The following is a 14,768-nucleotide window of genomic DNA, read 5'->3' on the forward strand; positions in this document are numbered from 1 at the left end:
CTACCGTATCGCTCTGTCCCTGCACATGGAGATTTTCCTGGGTCTCTGGATCGCCATCCTCAACCGCTCCCTGAACATTGAGCTGGTCGTCTTCATTGCCATCTTTGCCGATATCGCCACCCTGGCCATTGCCTACGACAACGCTCCTTACTCCCAGACTCCCGTCAAGTGGAACCTGCCCAAGCTCTGGGGTATGTCCGTTCTTCTCGGCACCGTCCTTGCCATCGGTACCTGGATTGCCCTCACCACCATGTACGCTGGTGGCCAGAACGGCGGTATCGTCCAGAACTTTGGTAACATTGATGAGGTCGTCTTCCTTGAGATCTCCCTGACTGAGAACTGGCTCATCTTCATTACCCGTGCCAACGGTCCCTTCTGGTCTTCCATCCCCTCGTGGCAGCTCAGCGGTGCCATCCTGGTCGTCGACATCATTGCTACCCTGTTCTGTGTCTTCGGTTGGTTCATTGGCGAGGACACCAGCATTGTCGCTGTTGTCCGTATCTGGATCTTCTCCTTCGGTATCTTCGCCATCATGGGTGGTCTCTACTACTTCCTCCAGGGAAGCACTGGCTTCGACAACCTCATGCACGGCAAGTCGCCCAAGCAGAACCAGAAGCAGCGATCATTGGAGGACTTTGGTAAGTTTCAACTCCTAGTACCCAGCTTGCGCTCGACGCATTTTGCTAACTCGTCTTTACAGTCGTTTCTCTGCAGCGTGTTTCCACCCAGCACGAAAAGTCTCAGTAAATACGCTCTATTACATACCCGCCGGCCGGTTGGTCTGCATGTTTCCGTTTTCCATGTTTAAATTTTATGTATGAGTCGTATCTGAAGATGGACTCGTCTGCAGCGGATGAGAGGCAACTTTTCATACCCCTATGATGGTCTGATAGACAGCTAATGAAGACAAGTAAAATGTCACCTTGATGTGTGTTCTAGTGAACCTGATGTTACGGGCACATGTCTTGTTAATGTGAATAATTGATTGATGCATGAGGATTGAGTTTATGAGTTGGGAATTAATAAAAACAAAGAATATTTCTAAAATACTGCCTTGACCCGAATCTGCGCATCTTGTGACGAGTTTTCTCTGCATCCTTTGTCGTCGCTCGCCGAGTTTGGTGAATGAGCCTCTTACATCGCACGTCACGTGATGTGATTCATTGCGCTATCAGGTTGCCTCAACAAGAGAATGCCTATCAACCAACCCATCGAAAACATCAACAACTCTTTCGTCTTCTACTCCGCCTGTTGACGCTCTTTTTGATCTTTTTACATCAGATAATCTCAAATCTTGACAACGCTCAAAGCAAACGAATCGTCACCCGCTCTACTCTCCTGCTTTTCATATTTTTTTTCTTAAAGAGGCCGCATACCTTGCCTTTAAGCAGATTCCTTGTCGTAACGAGACCTTGCGTCGCCATGAATGGCACTCCCCCGGTGTTACCGGGGTTCTACTATGGTATGAACGACTTTTCTTTTTCTTTTTGATTTCAACTGTTTGCATCTCTCCATCACCAATCACAGTTGCAGTCATTCAATAGCTGATTCTTGAGTTTCAGACCCGGAGAGAAAGAGATACTTTAAGATTGAAAAGTCTCAAACCGCTCCATCCGCGGCGCAGTGGTCCTCATCTTCTGTGAAGCGTCGTGAACATGAGTCCCAAGTCGCAGAGCAAGCAGCCAAGAGGCAGCAGCTCACAAAGAACCATGTTAAGCGCAGTGTCTTGACCCGTGATGCCGTTACCTCGGGGCTGCTTGCTCGCGAGACAGAGGTGCAGAGGATGGCGGAGGCTGGCCGGGGCAAGCCTGGCAATGGGGACGTGCTCGCCGCTGCGTGGGCTCGGGAGGTGACTGCCAAGGGCAAGATCTCGTTTGGGATGAGTTGGGAGCTGGATGGTCATCCGCACATGTCGTGCTTTCACATCATTGGCAAAGAGAGCGGTTCAAAGTCGGCTATAGCATACTCGGGTAAGTCATGTCCCTTTCTTCTTCACTACTGCAGATGGTCATTGATGGGGCAAGTGAATGGTAACAAAGTGGGTTGTAGCGCTGGACTCGGAGTTTATTGTTGGAACCTACATTGAGACGGGCAATGAGGACGAGAAGTGAGTATCTGCCCCCCCGTCTAAGAACTCCCGCTTGATACTTGTGATGCTGATGGCGGGTGCAATGCAGCTTGACGACGATTCAACCTCACTGGCGTGAACCCACAGAGGCGGCTGTGCGGTCTCGTCCGGGTGGACAAACAGGAGGCTCACCGCTGACTTACAATCTTGTTCATTGTTCTAATACGTCGTCTATTCAATACCACCAACCGTCCAACAGAATGCTCCTCACTTCGTCAGAGCGAAACGACGGCGGCGCCTTGGTTATTTTCCGTCCTCCTCTGGACGACGTTTCCAGTGGATCGAACTGGAGCTTGGGTACGGATATTATTCCCCCCCCCACGTCGTGCCCCTTTCGCTTCCAGATGGTGACCTCTCTTGAGAAGCCACCTTCTGGATGCCCGCCTAATTACCCGTATAAGTATCGACTGACACTGGAATGACAGATGTTGACCATATGGCAATACCACTTGGACGGAGATGGTGCTTCGCCCACAAGAGTACGCCTGCGCCCGCCGCTTCAAACCTCCTTTGCGTGGTAGGCACATCTGATGGGATCATGAGCGTTCACTCCGATGAGACGCCTCGCTGGCTCAACCCTCGTCTCCCCAATCTTGGCCTTGATGCAAGGGCAGAAAGGCCTACCCGCCGGGGACGCTTCAACCGGCCACGGAAAACGCCCCTTGAAATCTTCTCTCAGGATTTCCAGGTCGACAACCATAATGTGCTGTTCGCTGGCGGCCGGCAGCCTCGCGTATGGGTTAGTGATCTCAGAGCTCCGGCTGTCGAATGGAGCTCCATTAAGCACGGCTCTTCTATTGCACACGTCCGCAGCATCAACCCTCACCAGGTCATCGTCGCTGGTCTACGGGACTGCATGTCTGTCTACGACACACGCTTCGTCCAATCTGACGAGGAAGACGCTGCAGGTCGAAACACGTCTTCTCCGGTGCTCGAGTTCCCCGAGTATCGCAACCAGGCACGCTTTGACATTGGCTGGGACGTATGCCCCGAGCTCAACCTCGTGGCCTCGGCGCAGGACGATTCCACGGTCAAGCTCTTTTCGCTGAGCTCAGGCGGCCTTGTGCGCTCCGGCACCGACTTGGAGAGATTCCGGGCTAAGAACCCTGTCAAGGCGATGATGTTCCAGACGCTGCCCGGAGAGAGGCTTCCGAACCTGTACATGGCTGACGGCGCGTATCTGAAGAAGTTTGGTTGTGCGCCGGCCGACGATGGCGACTAGGAGTGAAGCCGATGACGCTGCTCTCTCGGTTACGGTTCCACTTCCTTCAGGGGCTATATAGGCGCCTGGTCTCTACAAATTTTCCTTTCTTCTTCTCGATTTGCCTCTCGTGCCAAGAGTTCCAACGAGAAGGATCTTGTTTCTACGTACCCTCTGATACCTTTCTTCTCCCGAGACGACTGTTTTCTGCGGACACTCTTATCACATCCTTCTTTCTTGTCGTCTCGATATCTCGCTTTCCGGCATAGATACCAGTATTCTCGTTTTCACCCACGGCTGAGTCTTTTTCATCTGCGATATTCATTTCTTCAAAGGTCGTTCAATATATTCGATTCCCGGAAGCGTGCAGCCAACCCCACGGTCTCCGTTTCAAGCAGGCAGGGATTTTCACGTCCGTGGACTCTTCTTCGATTCATGTCTTCTCCCCGTTATCTCGTCAGCTGCATACCTTTCGGCCCTCTGATATCGATAACGAGAGGAATATTGGTTTGCCTCTCATATAGTTACCAAGGACTTGGGAGGGTTTTCCCCCCTGACGCTTTTTTGTTTCTTCTTTTCTTTTCAAATTCGTTCACATATGGGAGAAACTCAAAAGATTCCCCCACGGGTCTTTCTTATTCTGCGCAGCACCAAAGACTGCTGTTTTTTTTCTTTTTTTTTCCCAGGCAAATGGGGGTCCTAATGAAGCGGTTCAATGTTCTTAGAAAGATTGATCTGCAGACGTCTGCGATATGAGACTCACGAGTTTACGCATTTTTACGCACCAGAAAAAAAGTCGTTTTCGGGGTTTAGGAGTTCTTGTGGCAGGATATTTGGTCGTTTTGATATACAACCGTCTCGTTCTCGTTCATATCAAATGTACATTACGTTGCTTTTCACATATCTTACGGACAAGACGGACGGATGGGACTTGAGTTTCTTTTCTGGTAACACGATAGACTAGGGAGGTTATATTAGTTTCGGGATGGAATCAGGAGCTTGATCGAGCTCGTGTATGAGTTTATATACAATACATTACATTTGCCACTAAATATTAAGCCTTCTACTACTGTGTAAAGGTGCAGAGGGGGTCTATACGTGCGATCCCCTTATGAATGCTCTACCAAGGTCCACGCCAAATCAGTCGTCTTCAACACCGCAACCCCGTCTCTTTCACCCCCTCTCCCAACACACCTCCCTTTCCAATGTTTTGTAGGGCTTCACTTTGCAGTAGTTTCCAGCCCAACTCCATCAGTGCGATAAAACGCCGTATCAGCCAGCATGGGGAAGGAGTCTGCAAAGATCCTCCCCAGCTTCCAGTTGTTCAAGTTGCGCATGTGGCTCTCAAACACGGGGTTAATCATAATCTCGTCCGAGTCCGGGTTCCTCAGCAGGGTATGTGCCTCCTCATAAGGCCAAGAGAGGGTCAGCGTGGACGTGAACGGGAGGAAGAAGTTGTCAAAGTAAAAGACGTCGGGGTTCTTGGCCTTGATGACCCTCTCTCTCATCTCGGGGTAAGGGAGAAAGTCCATCCAGGCGGCATGCGGCACCTCGAACTGGCATGGCAATGGTTGGATCCATTCCGGCAGGCGTTCCAGGTTTTCCTTGGTTGGAGATATCTGCCATCGCATGACGAGGAACATGAGGTAGAGAATGGCCACTTTCTCGGGGAGGCTGGATACCTCGGGGAATTTGGTAAGTATGTCTGTAAAGAATTTCGATACCGGATGGCTGTATTTGCTATTTTCGGGATTGAGCAGGGAGGAAACAGATGGGTACCGAGGGCCAGCCACTTCATGCGGCTGGAAACCTTCGGCAGCCCGCTGGTGGCGCTCGCTGCGGAAGTCGAGAAGCAGGGCGTCAAGCGGACAGGTAGGACTGCAGTTGCGTAAGGGACGTGCATATTCGAGGGGAGGAGGTTCCAGAACAGCAGCCCGCCCAGCGTTCGGATATGGGACTGCTGGAATACTAATAGGAGCGCTGCTGTCTGAGCCTGGCCCGGAAGCAGTCCCCGATTGGCTCGTCATTGTACTCTGCCGAGTGATGCCAAGAGGTGGCACAGTTGCCGGAGTCGAGTCAGAAACAGCTGCTGGGATCTGGATGGGTGACGACCACGCAGTAAGTCTAGCCTGCGGTGCATACTCCCGATTCACTTGCGTCCAGTCGTGCTTCATTGGGACATGGTGGTATTCACCCGAGTCTTGTGCACCGTTCAGACCCCTTTGGAGCTTTGGTATCGCCTGCGTATGGTCGATTACGACGTTGAGATCGAAGCGGCCCTGCTCAAAGTCTAAGCCGTGCCGAAGAGACTGGCTTTGACGCTCTAATAGAGCCTGGGTCCCTTCATCGATGGCCTCGGCAACACCGGCGGGTCGTGGGGCCGGTGGTGTGTTGCTGCTGGCACTTTGCCAGCTTTGCAATGGTGGGGGAGCGGCCTGGCGAACAGGTTCAACCATTATGCCTGTGGGTGATGCAGAACTTGCGGATGCTGCATGATGGTAGGCAATGCTACTTGTTGTGCCTACAGATATAGGTGCTGCTGCGGTGAATGGGAGGGTAGGGGCTATGCCGGGGACATCTGCGTGTGTTGTTGGATTACTAGGTGAAGGGGACGGGAATTCCAAGGTCGCAAACTCACTTGGCCCAACGAGAGGCTGCAGCATGCCAATGATGCTGGCCAGTCGCCTCTTGATCTCGACATTCTCTGCCTCAATCGCCTCCTTAGCCCGCACCACGACTTGGAGATCCTGGTAGGGTTTCTGAGCTTCCAGCTCCTGGATGCGACGCTCAAGCCTCTCAATCTGGTTCTTAGTCCGTTCTCGGATGGCACGTTGCGCTTCGCGGTCTGTACAACGAAGGGTGGATGACACATTAGTTCGTCAACGCTAATAGCGAGGAGTGATGGTCGAGAAGACGCTTTGACACAGGGAAGGGAGGGGGAAGAAACAAAACAGCAACGGACGAGCCACTTGGCCAACCAGCATTCTTATGCAGTCAGAGCAGGGAAGCATGTGACATATAGATCGTGGATCAGGTAGACTTGAGGACGGAAGCTGTACAAGCCTACGCCATATACGACGATTAAGGAGGGGGGGGTTAGAAAACAGGTACTGGCAAGCACTCACCATTTGCCCTTTTCTTAGCCAGCTGCTCCGGCGTCAAGTTGGCAACACCTCTACCTCCTGCGCCCGTTTTCCTCTTCTTGGTCACATTTTCCAATTCTTCTGCGTCCGTGGTCTCCATGGCCTCCGCGGCACTGGAGGACCCTGCCGGTTGTCCGCCATTGGGCATCGCCGTTGCTGCCGCCAGGGAGGGGCCAGCGGTCTCAGCCTCATGCTTGATGACCTCGCCAATGGCGAGAGGGCTGCCGCTCCCTGCCGAGTCTACTGCTCCGGGGCTTAAGCCGCCCCGTCTGACGGATCCGAGATCCATGTGAAACGTGCGGTGGTATTCGGAAAACTGCCCACTTAGAGCCGGCCAACCATCCTCCGCGTCCGCCGAAGCGTCGGAGCCTGTCCACTCCCAATAGCGCGATGCCCCCGGCCTCGGCAATCCTGCGGAAGTTCCCGTGGTACCTGTGTACGCCGGTGTGTGTGTTGGTGTGCGTATGCCGAACTCGACAACAATCGCCGTCGCGAGGCTGGGCTGAGCGAGCCGATTGGGATGCGTGCGGGTGCTGCTTGGCAGCCAGGGAGGATCGGAGCTTTCTCCACTCGCCTCCGGATCTTTGGTCTAGAACTGTTCTAGTTGCCAGAAGCGCAGGCCAATCTGCGCTCCTAAAAGCTTAAAGACAATAGTCGTCTAATTGCCTCTGCGGTCCGTTGGTCCTTTCCGAAGGCCGTGTCGCTCTTCGCTCAAAGCAAGACAAGGGGCGTCGCGCGAAGGACGGAGGACGGGCTGCATGGGGGGTGGTTGGTGGAGATGGAATGGTTGGCCTCCCCTCGATCTCCGGCTCGTGCGGCTGGCCTATGAAGAGGCCCTTGCTGAATCAGGCGAGCGGGTGGCCAGAGTCATGTTGCGAGTCAGGCAGCGCACTAGCGACGGGCTCCAGCACGTGCAGCGCGAGCCGTTTGAGCGGGCTGATGGCTGGTGAAGCTAGGGATCGAGTCTGGCGTGTCTCGGGCATCTCGAGCTTCCAGATTCGATGGCTTCCTGCCCAGATTCGTACGGGCACACACAGCACAGGGCGTGCTCGAACTAGGCTCGCTCGTGGACCAGTCAGTCGGCCGGATGCTGGACAAAAGCGGGAAGAGGCTGCCAGACCTGGTCCAATGCCGGGACTTGGTGTCTGGTGCTAATGCCGTGAGACGGCGGCATGCCACACACGGCTGCAGCAGCTCCATGTCGGCATTTGATGGTCTGGTGTAGCCGTTCGTCGGTCCAATTTGCCGAATCACTGGCGTCTAGATCACAATGAGTGGCCCGTCGTCACAAAGGAGTGTACGAGAGAAGAAAGTTCTTGTATGAGAGATGGTCAGAGAGGAAGAGAATGAGAGAAGAGAGCAAAGGAAGAAATTGGACTTCTCTTGGTGACAAAGGAAAGTACCGAATACATATTCTTTGGGAAGGTAACACGATGGGTTCTTGCTCTTGCCGCGTCTGCTCTCTCTCAACGAACTTGTACATTGGTACATCTATAAGGTACCTAACCGACTGCGTATCAAGTACTAACCTTATAACGGCACGTAAAAGAGCCTTGCTAATCAAGTTGTAAGCCACCATAAGGAAAAGAATTGATCAAGTTGGCTTCGATAACGACCAGCAATTCTCTCCTGGGCTAGCTTTCTGTTCGCAGCACAAGTAAGTGTCATTCAAGGCTGCCTCGCACTCTAAAATCATTCTGTATTACCAAAGGTATCAAAGCTCTCTCCTTCAAAAGCGTCTCCAGTTCCCCCCTTCTCGCCCTCGTCTCACAAGACAAAGACAAATCACTCCGCAGACGCCCTCGCCAAGGCCTCGTGCAGATGCGGCGGGAACCGGTACCGCAGCTGGCTCGTGTACGTCGTCAAATCCAGAATCATCTGCTTCAACTGCTCCACCATCATCTTCCTGGTGCCCTCGTTGCCGCTGAACTGCCCGTTGACCAGCTGCTCTCGTTGCCTGACGCAGCTGATAATGGTCCACATAATCAGGTTGGGCACATTGATGGAGACTGGTTGTGAGAGGCTGGAGAACTTGGAGGCGTAGGCGCGGATTGTGCTGGCATCGCCGCCTGCTTCGAGGGGTAGGATGTCCAGACCACGAATTTTCTAGGCTTCCTGTCAGTGATCTTCATGAGACTGTAAAGGTAAAAGATGTGTCAACTTACGTCGAGGCATTGAGCCCATTGGCTGGCCTCCACCAAGCTCTTAATGTCGCTCATCTCGAGCAGAACGCGGCACGCAACCTTGTTCTGGTCCTGGATGTTCCTGTAGAACATGGCGTCCCTCTCGTACATGGTCATCATCGTCTTGGCCAGCTCGACAGGGTCGTCAATGGCTGCCAGGCTCAGGCTGCCGCCCTGTTCTGCCTCCTGGCTGCCGCCAGCCCTCGGCTTAACGGGCATCAAGCGCATCGGGTCTTCTCCAATCTCCAGAGAGATGGCTTCGCTGAGAGCGCGGCTCACGATGGCCACAACCGCATCATACTCGCCCGCAAGGTGATAGAGAAGCACCGAATCCGTTGTTCGGCCGCTCTCATCAGCAAAGCTGGCGGCTTGCAGCGTGACGGTGTTGACGAAGTCATCCTGCCCATCAAGACCTATCAGCGGACCGCGACCCTCGATGACGCCCAAGATGCGGCGGCCATCCGGTCTGATATCTCCAATGAGCTTGCTGAACTCTCGAGTCTCCAGCACCAGCTCCCGCAGTGCCTCGTGACAGAGGCCGCTGTGGCGCGCTCCGGCTTCTCCTTCGAGGTCCGCATTGAGGCAGATCAACGTGAGGTAGTCAACGGCGGAGACCACATCGGCAGCCCGGAAGTCTCGGGTGTAGTAGCCGATCATGCGGCCAAAGTTGATCTGCGGAAGGCCCTTGATGCTGTGTGTGCGCAAGTCGTTGGAGGCAGACATCGGGTCGCTGGGGCGGAGCAGACCGTAAAACTCGAGGGCGAGGCCAAAGTGAACCGCGTCCACGTACGAAAAGGGGTAGAGGTAGGCGATGGCGTCCTCAAACATGCCCGACAGGACTTGGAGATAGAAGAACATGCCGCAACTGCCGTTGTTATCGTCAGAGGGAGACTTGGGGAAGTGCTTCTGGCCAATCTCCCTGATGCTGGCCTGTAGATCCGCCAGTCCGTACGATTCTCCCGCCATCTCCAGCGCCTTGTCGCCCTCTCTGGCCAAGTTGAACTGGAGCCAAATCCAGTCATTAATGTCCGTGTTGAGGCCGTCCAGATTGCGATTGTTCAGCTCGATTCGACCAATGACCTTGTAGCAGGCCATGCGGAAGGGATCGATTGTGTTCTCCGGGGCGTTGCGGGACCGCTGGATGTATTCGTTGGTGCAGCGATCGAGCAGCTTCCTGTTAGTGATTCTACGATCCTCGCTGGCTGCGTAGTTGTTGAGGTACGTGGAGAACGTGCGGTCGATGCCTCGGAAGTGATTGCTGTTGTCGTTGACGTACTTGGCAGCCTCGTTTACGTGGCCAGATCGAAGGAGGTAGAAGACGATGGCCCAGACATACTCGCCATGGATCTGCTGAAGCTCTGTGTTATCCGGAACCAGGTCCTTCCTAGCCGACCGGAGACGGATATATGCCTTGATTTTGCTGGTGATGTCGGGTAGACCGCCAAGCTTGGCCTCGTGAGGATGCTTGGCAATGAGGGACTCCACCTCGCGAAGGAACTGTTTCTCGAGGAAAGCGTTGGCGCCGCTCAGGATACGCCTCCTCATGGTGACTGAATGCTGAGAGTTGGGGTTCTCGTCCAAGTACATCTCGGCAAACTGGCGTTCCTTGGCCGTCTTGCTGCCGAGGGCCGTCTCGGCTTCGGCATCCTCGCCAACAATCTCAATCATGGCTCGGTAAGCCTCGACGACGTGAGGTGCGTGGGGCTCGTGCGATTTCTGCTCGACCTCAGCCAGCTCTGCCAATATGGGATACGGCCGACCAAGCAGACGCGAAGCATTGAGGCTGCGGACCTTTTCCGCGAGCTTCGACTGGCGCTCGCGAAGGGCTTGATCCTCGTTCCTAGACTTGCCAGCGCCGTCTGCAGACCGGTCGACGTCGGAGAACTCTGGCTGGTGGGCTCCGATTCTGGATGGGGCTCCAATGACAGAGCGCTGGAAAGTCGAACTGCCAAAGCCGCTGCTGCGAGAGTCGCGGGGAATGTTTGCTTGCGACTTTCGTCGGGATCGTCCGAAGCCGCCCTGAGCCTCCCGACCCGCCGTGGTCGAGGTCTCGCGAGGCTTGATGCCAAAGTGCTGATATATGCGCTTCCGCTGCGCGTCCCACTCCATAGCCACATTGTCTTCCAAGAAGTTGTCGAAATCGCGGAGTGACCGCTCGAGGCCGTCTTGAATCATGCTCAGCGTCGTTTTCGTCTGCAGGTTCGACAGGTACGTTTCAACGTCGACGTCGGCCGGGGCGAAGCCGTGTGTTGGTCGTTCGGTCCGCGTGCCCTGGAGGTCGAGCAAGCCGAGGTCTTTGGCTGCCGTGCTGGGGTCCACGCCCGAGGCGGCGAGCAAGTAGTGAGCTTTTCCTTCGGCCCTCTCAGTCTGCTTCGACTGCAGCTTCCTCAGTCGATGGCGCAAGTCTCCCAGACCCAGCTCCAGACTGGGGAGATCCTCCATGTTGGAGTTGACGACGCCGGCCTTGACTGTCTTTGCAAACAGGCTGTCGAAGTAGGCGCCGGCGGGCTGAGGTGCAGAGGTCGTCGTCGCGTTGTTGTTCTGAGTGGTGAGCGCCTGGCCGCCTCCAAGAAGGGTACTGGAAAAAGGCGCGCCGCTGCTCTGCTGAGCCGGAGCTGGAGCCGTCGTCGTGGCTCCAAAGAGCGATGGCTTTGCCGCAGTCGTGGTGGTGCCACCGCCACCAAAGAGCGAGGGCTTCTGCTGCTGTGCGGCATTCTGTTGGTTCCCAAAGAGGCCACCACCGGTCGCGGGAGTCTGTTGGCTCTGAGCCGTCGTCTGCCCAAATAAGCCGCCTGAGCTCGGCTGCTGTGCCGTCGCGGCGGACCCAAACAGACCACCGCCAGTCTGAGGCGTGCTCTGCTGGGTTTGCGCTTGTCCGAAGAGGCCCCCGGGCTTCTGCTGCTGTTGCTGTCCGCCGCCAAAGAGGCCTCCTCCGCCTCCAAACAGTCCGCCTCCCGTGCCGGGCGTCGACGTGGTGGTGCCCTGCTGCTGCTGTTGTTGTTGCTGGGCGGGCTGGCCAAACAGCGACGTGCCAGTCGTCTGCCCGAAAAGTGACATCGCGGTGGTGTGATGGAATACGGGTCAATCGAAGGGTAACTGTGGAAGCGAAGTGAAGGAAAAAGAAAAAAAGAACGACTCTGAAGAGCGGAAAAGAAGAGCCTCCGCGAGCGGGCGTAGAAAAGGCTGAAGCGCTCTCGCGTTTGGCAGGGACAAAGATGTTGCGGCTAGCTGCGCGTCTGCCCACCTTTTTGGAAATTTACAACCTGGATTGGCGAGGCTGAGGAGCTGACTGGGGAACAGACAGCTTTGGCCAATCAAGTGGCGCTGGTCAGCGATGAGGCTAAATGCCTCTCGCCAATCACATGCAGCCACGGGCGACCCTAGATGCTGGCCTTGCGTGCTCAATCAACACCGACAAGCGTGAATCGCCTTTGCGTCCAAGCTTTTCCCCAGGCATTATCACGCATCATATCACGATAAGTAAATTACATGTTCATGACTCGCTTTATTTGACTTTTCTCTATAAGTACTTAACTGGCGCAAAAATTCATTATCATACATATCCCAGGCAAATCCCAATCCGTCTTCCACATGCTGCAGTTCACTGGTCGTCATCGGCATCGAACAGCTGCCCCCATTTTTCAACGGCAGTGTCAATCTTCTTTCGGTATGCCTGCTGCGCGTTGCACATGTCGAGGAAGATTTCGTACTTGGCATCCAGCAGCAGCTTCTCGCCGGCGTCGGTGCCTGGCTGCACCAGCCGGCCGGGCTTGCTCATGCGGTCCATGATGTCCCACAGCGACTCGGGCTCTGAGCCGTCGTTGCGGTTGTGGCTGGCCGCCTTGGCGCCCAACATGGCAGCTCCGTGGACAACAGCCGCGTTGACGTACCTGGGGATCAACACGGGCATGTTGCAGACGGTGGCCAGTAGGTTCATCAGGATCGGGTTCTGGCATTGCGAACCGGACATGAAAATGGACGAGATCTCGTGGCCAGCCTTGTTCATCTGCTCAATGATCTGGCGCGTCTGCATGGCGATGAACTCCATGGTGGCATAGTACCACAGAGCCATGTTGTCGGTGCTCTTGTCGCTGTCAAGACCAATCATGGAGCCCTTCATGTTGGAGTCGGCGATGGGTGAGCGGTTGCCCCACAGATCACCGTAAAAGAAGTGGTGGCGGCCGAGGTAGGAGACGGCTGGAGCGTGATGCTTCTCGGCCAGGTACTCAAGATGGGCGTTGAGGAAGTCGTAGATGTGCTTGTCTTCGGCCTTGGCCAGAGCCATGGTCTCGTTGTACGCGGGGTGAATGTCGAGCATGTGTCGCAGAAGCTCGCCCGTCGCAGACTGGCCACCTTCGGCCATCCAGAACTCGGGAATCAGCACGTCTCGATAGGGGCCCCAGACACCGGGTACAAAGACGGGATTCTTGGACATGGCCAGGTGGCATGTTGAAGTGCCCGCGACGGCGGCCAAGCGAGTAAAGGCCTGGGTGACGTCGTTGTGAGGAGCATCAGCTCTGAGCTCACCCTCGGTCAGCTCGACCTTGGCACCGACAGTGCCGATCCAGCCTGCATAGGCATCAATGACACCGCTTCCGACGGCGATGCCTTCTGGCAGGCCAAGCTGAGAGGCGGCCAGGCGATTGAGGGTGCCTACGCACTCGCCAGCGCTGGCATACTTTCCGTTCTGTACAGGAATGAATTAGCGAAGTGGACTCGGGCTGGGATGAAATCGTGGCCACTGATGAAAGCCAAAAGGTAGTGAAAAGAAGGCCACAGTCGCAAAGACTGCAAAAGAAAATAGGCTCACCACCCCGTCGACGCCACCCATGCGCTTGAAATCGTCCTTGACCAAGTCTCCCAAGCCAATTTCGTGGTAAAAGTCCTCTTGCCAGCCCTTGACGCTGCCATCCACGCCTACGGGGACGAAGCCCTGCTTGCAGACGGTGCTGCAGAAGCTCCGCGCTTCGTTGCCGGTGGCCAGGTGCGTGAGAGCGTCGGCAAGATCGTAAAACTTGCACCGTTCGAACAGCTCCGGGGGCATGTTGTTCTTGAGCCACAGAACCTTGGGGATCTCCATCTCGATGCTCATCTTGCCTCCAACATACTTGAGCAGCTTGTGGCCGGTGGCGTTGATCTTGGCCGTCTCCTCAACCGGACGGTGGTCGAGCCACAGGATGACGTTACGGTCGTTGCCATCATTGGCGAAGTTGGGGCCGGTGACGGGGATGGGTTCATCGGTATCGTTGGAAAAGACGGCCAGGGAGCAGGTGGCATCGAAGCCAATGCCCTTGATCTGGCTGGGGTTGACTAGAGACTCTTGGACGACGCGGCGCACGCATTCGCAGATGCACTTCCAGATGTCTGTTGTGGATTGTTCCTGGAGACGAAGCACGCTGTAAGTCAGAATTGAAAGCCATCTGGGGAAGAGCCAATCGGAGGCGAGGCGGCTATGCATACGTAGTATCCGTTCTCGGGCTGCCACAGCTTGATGTTCTCCGAGGCCAAAGCCTTGATGTCACCGGTCTCATCGATGATACAGGCGCGGGCAGAGCCGGTACCGACGTCTATGCCGATGTAGTGGTCCTGGAGCAGCAGATATTAGCTCTGCCATTTCTTTTCCGGTCCAATGAATGGTATTGAGGAAGCTTCAGCTCTATCAATCCCCCTCTCGTGTATGGAGTTGTACAGTTTGATAGCTCTTCGTCTCGGGATTGGATGGCGGGGTATGTCGCATACCTGAACATTGGCAGGCCTGGACATTGTGTCGAAATTGAACGATTAGCGAGTTGCTATGTTGCTATGTTGCTATTGATGAAGTGAAGAATTGAGAAGAAGGATAGGACGCGTGTATGGCCGGAGGGGAAATTAGGTATGAAGGAGGAGGAAAAGAAGGGCAGACGAGGTAGAGCGGCTTACTCCATGGGCCTCAGCGGCTTGTTATTGTACCCGTTGTCGTACATGGCGACCGTCCGATCTCGTTGCTTCCGGCTGTCTCCTCCGCTGACGCTGGTGGCTAGAATCCAAGGGTTTGAGTAAATCTGGGCCTCTAGAGCAAGCCACAAACTAGTTGAGATGAAGAGGAGGAAGACGGCCGCGTTGAACTATCGAGG

The 14,768-nt window shown here is 55.1% G+C and overlaps 5 protein-coding genes across 5 annotated transcripts; 2 read left to right on the plus strand and 3 right to left on the minus strand.

The window, feature by feature from the left end:
• Positions 1-25: 25 nt before the first annotated feature.
• Positions 26-747, plus strand: BBK36DRAFT_1143542 (YPL036Wp-like protein; the record flags this gene model as incomplete). Its single annotated transcript, XM_024893601.1, has 2 exons — positions 26-638; positions 701-747. 2 exons carry the CDS (start codon positions 26-28, stop codon positions 745-747), a joined length of 660 nt encoding a protein of 219 aa, XP_024747154.1.
• Positions 748-1,422: 675 nt separating this feature from the next.
• Positions 1,423-3,350, plus strand: BBK36DRAFT_1171292 (hypothetical protein; the record flags this gene model as incomplete). The annotated part of the gene is made up of 5 exons (XM_024895555.1): positions 1,423-1,462; positions 1,563-1,970; positions 2,050-2,069; positions 2,218-2,425; positions 2,554-3,350. 5 exons carry the CDS (start codon positions 1,423-1,425, stop codon positions 3,348-3,350), a joined length of 1,473 nt encoding a protein of 490 aa, XP_024747155.1.
• A 1,199-nt stretch (positions 3,351-4,549) lies between these two features.
• BBK36DRAFT_1180563 (hypothetical protein) lies at positions 4,550-6,792 on the minus strand (the record flags this gene model as incomplete). The annotated part of the gene is made up of 3 exons (XM_024896218.1): positions 6,455-6,792; positions 5,968-6,174; positions 4,550-5,907 (listed from the first exon to the last, which is right to left on the minus strand). Exons 1-3 carry the CDS (start codon positions 6,759-6,761, stop codon positions 4,550-4,552), a joined length of 1,872 nt encoding a protein of 623 aa, XP_024747156.1. The 5' UTR covers positions 6,762-6,792.
• Positions 6,793-8,150: 1,358 nt separating this feature from the next.
• Positions 8,151-11,725, minus strand: BBK36DRAFT_1136213 (NIC-domain-containing protein). Its single transcript, XM_024892905.1, is given in 5 exon segments — positions 8,151-8,190; positions 8,222-8,578; positions 8,638-11,310; positions 11,323-11,655; positions 11,668-11,725. The coding sequence occupies 4 exon segments, from the start codon at positions 11,710-11,712 to the stop codon at positions 8,258-8,260; spliced, it is 3,372 nt and encodes a 1,123-aa protein (XP_024747157.1). The 5' UTR covers positions 11,713-11,725; the 3' UTR covers positions 8,151-8,190; positions 8,222-8,257.
• A 531-nt stretch (positions 11,726-12,256) lies between these two features.
• BBK36DRAFT_1161784 (Pentulose kinase) lies at positions 12,257-14,418 on the minus strand (the record flags this gene model as incomplete). The annotated part of the gene is made up of 4 exons (XM_024894396.1): positions 12,257-13,342; positions 13,466-14,035; positions 14,116-14,241; positions 14,395-14,418. 4 exons carry the CDS (start codon positions 14,416-14,418, stop codon positions 12,257-12,259), a joined length of 1,806 nt encoding a protein of 601 aa, XP_024747158.1.
• Between the last annotated feature and the right edge of the window lie 350 nt (positions 14,419-14,768).

This window comes from Trichoderma citrinoviride (assembly GCF_003025115.1).
Source record: "Trichoderma citrinoviride strain TUCIM 6016 unplaced genomic scaffold BBK36scaffold_12, whole genome shotgun sequence".
Lineage (NCBI taxonomy): Eukaryota > Fungi > Ascomycota > Sordariomycetes > Hypocreales > Hypocreaceae > Trichoderma > Trichoderma citrinoviride.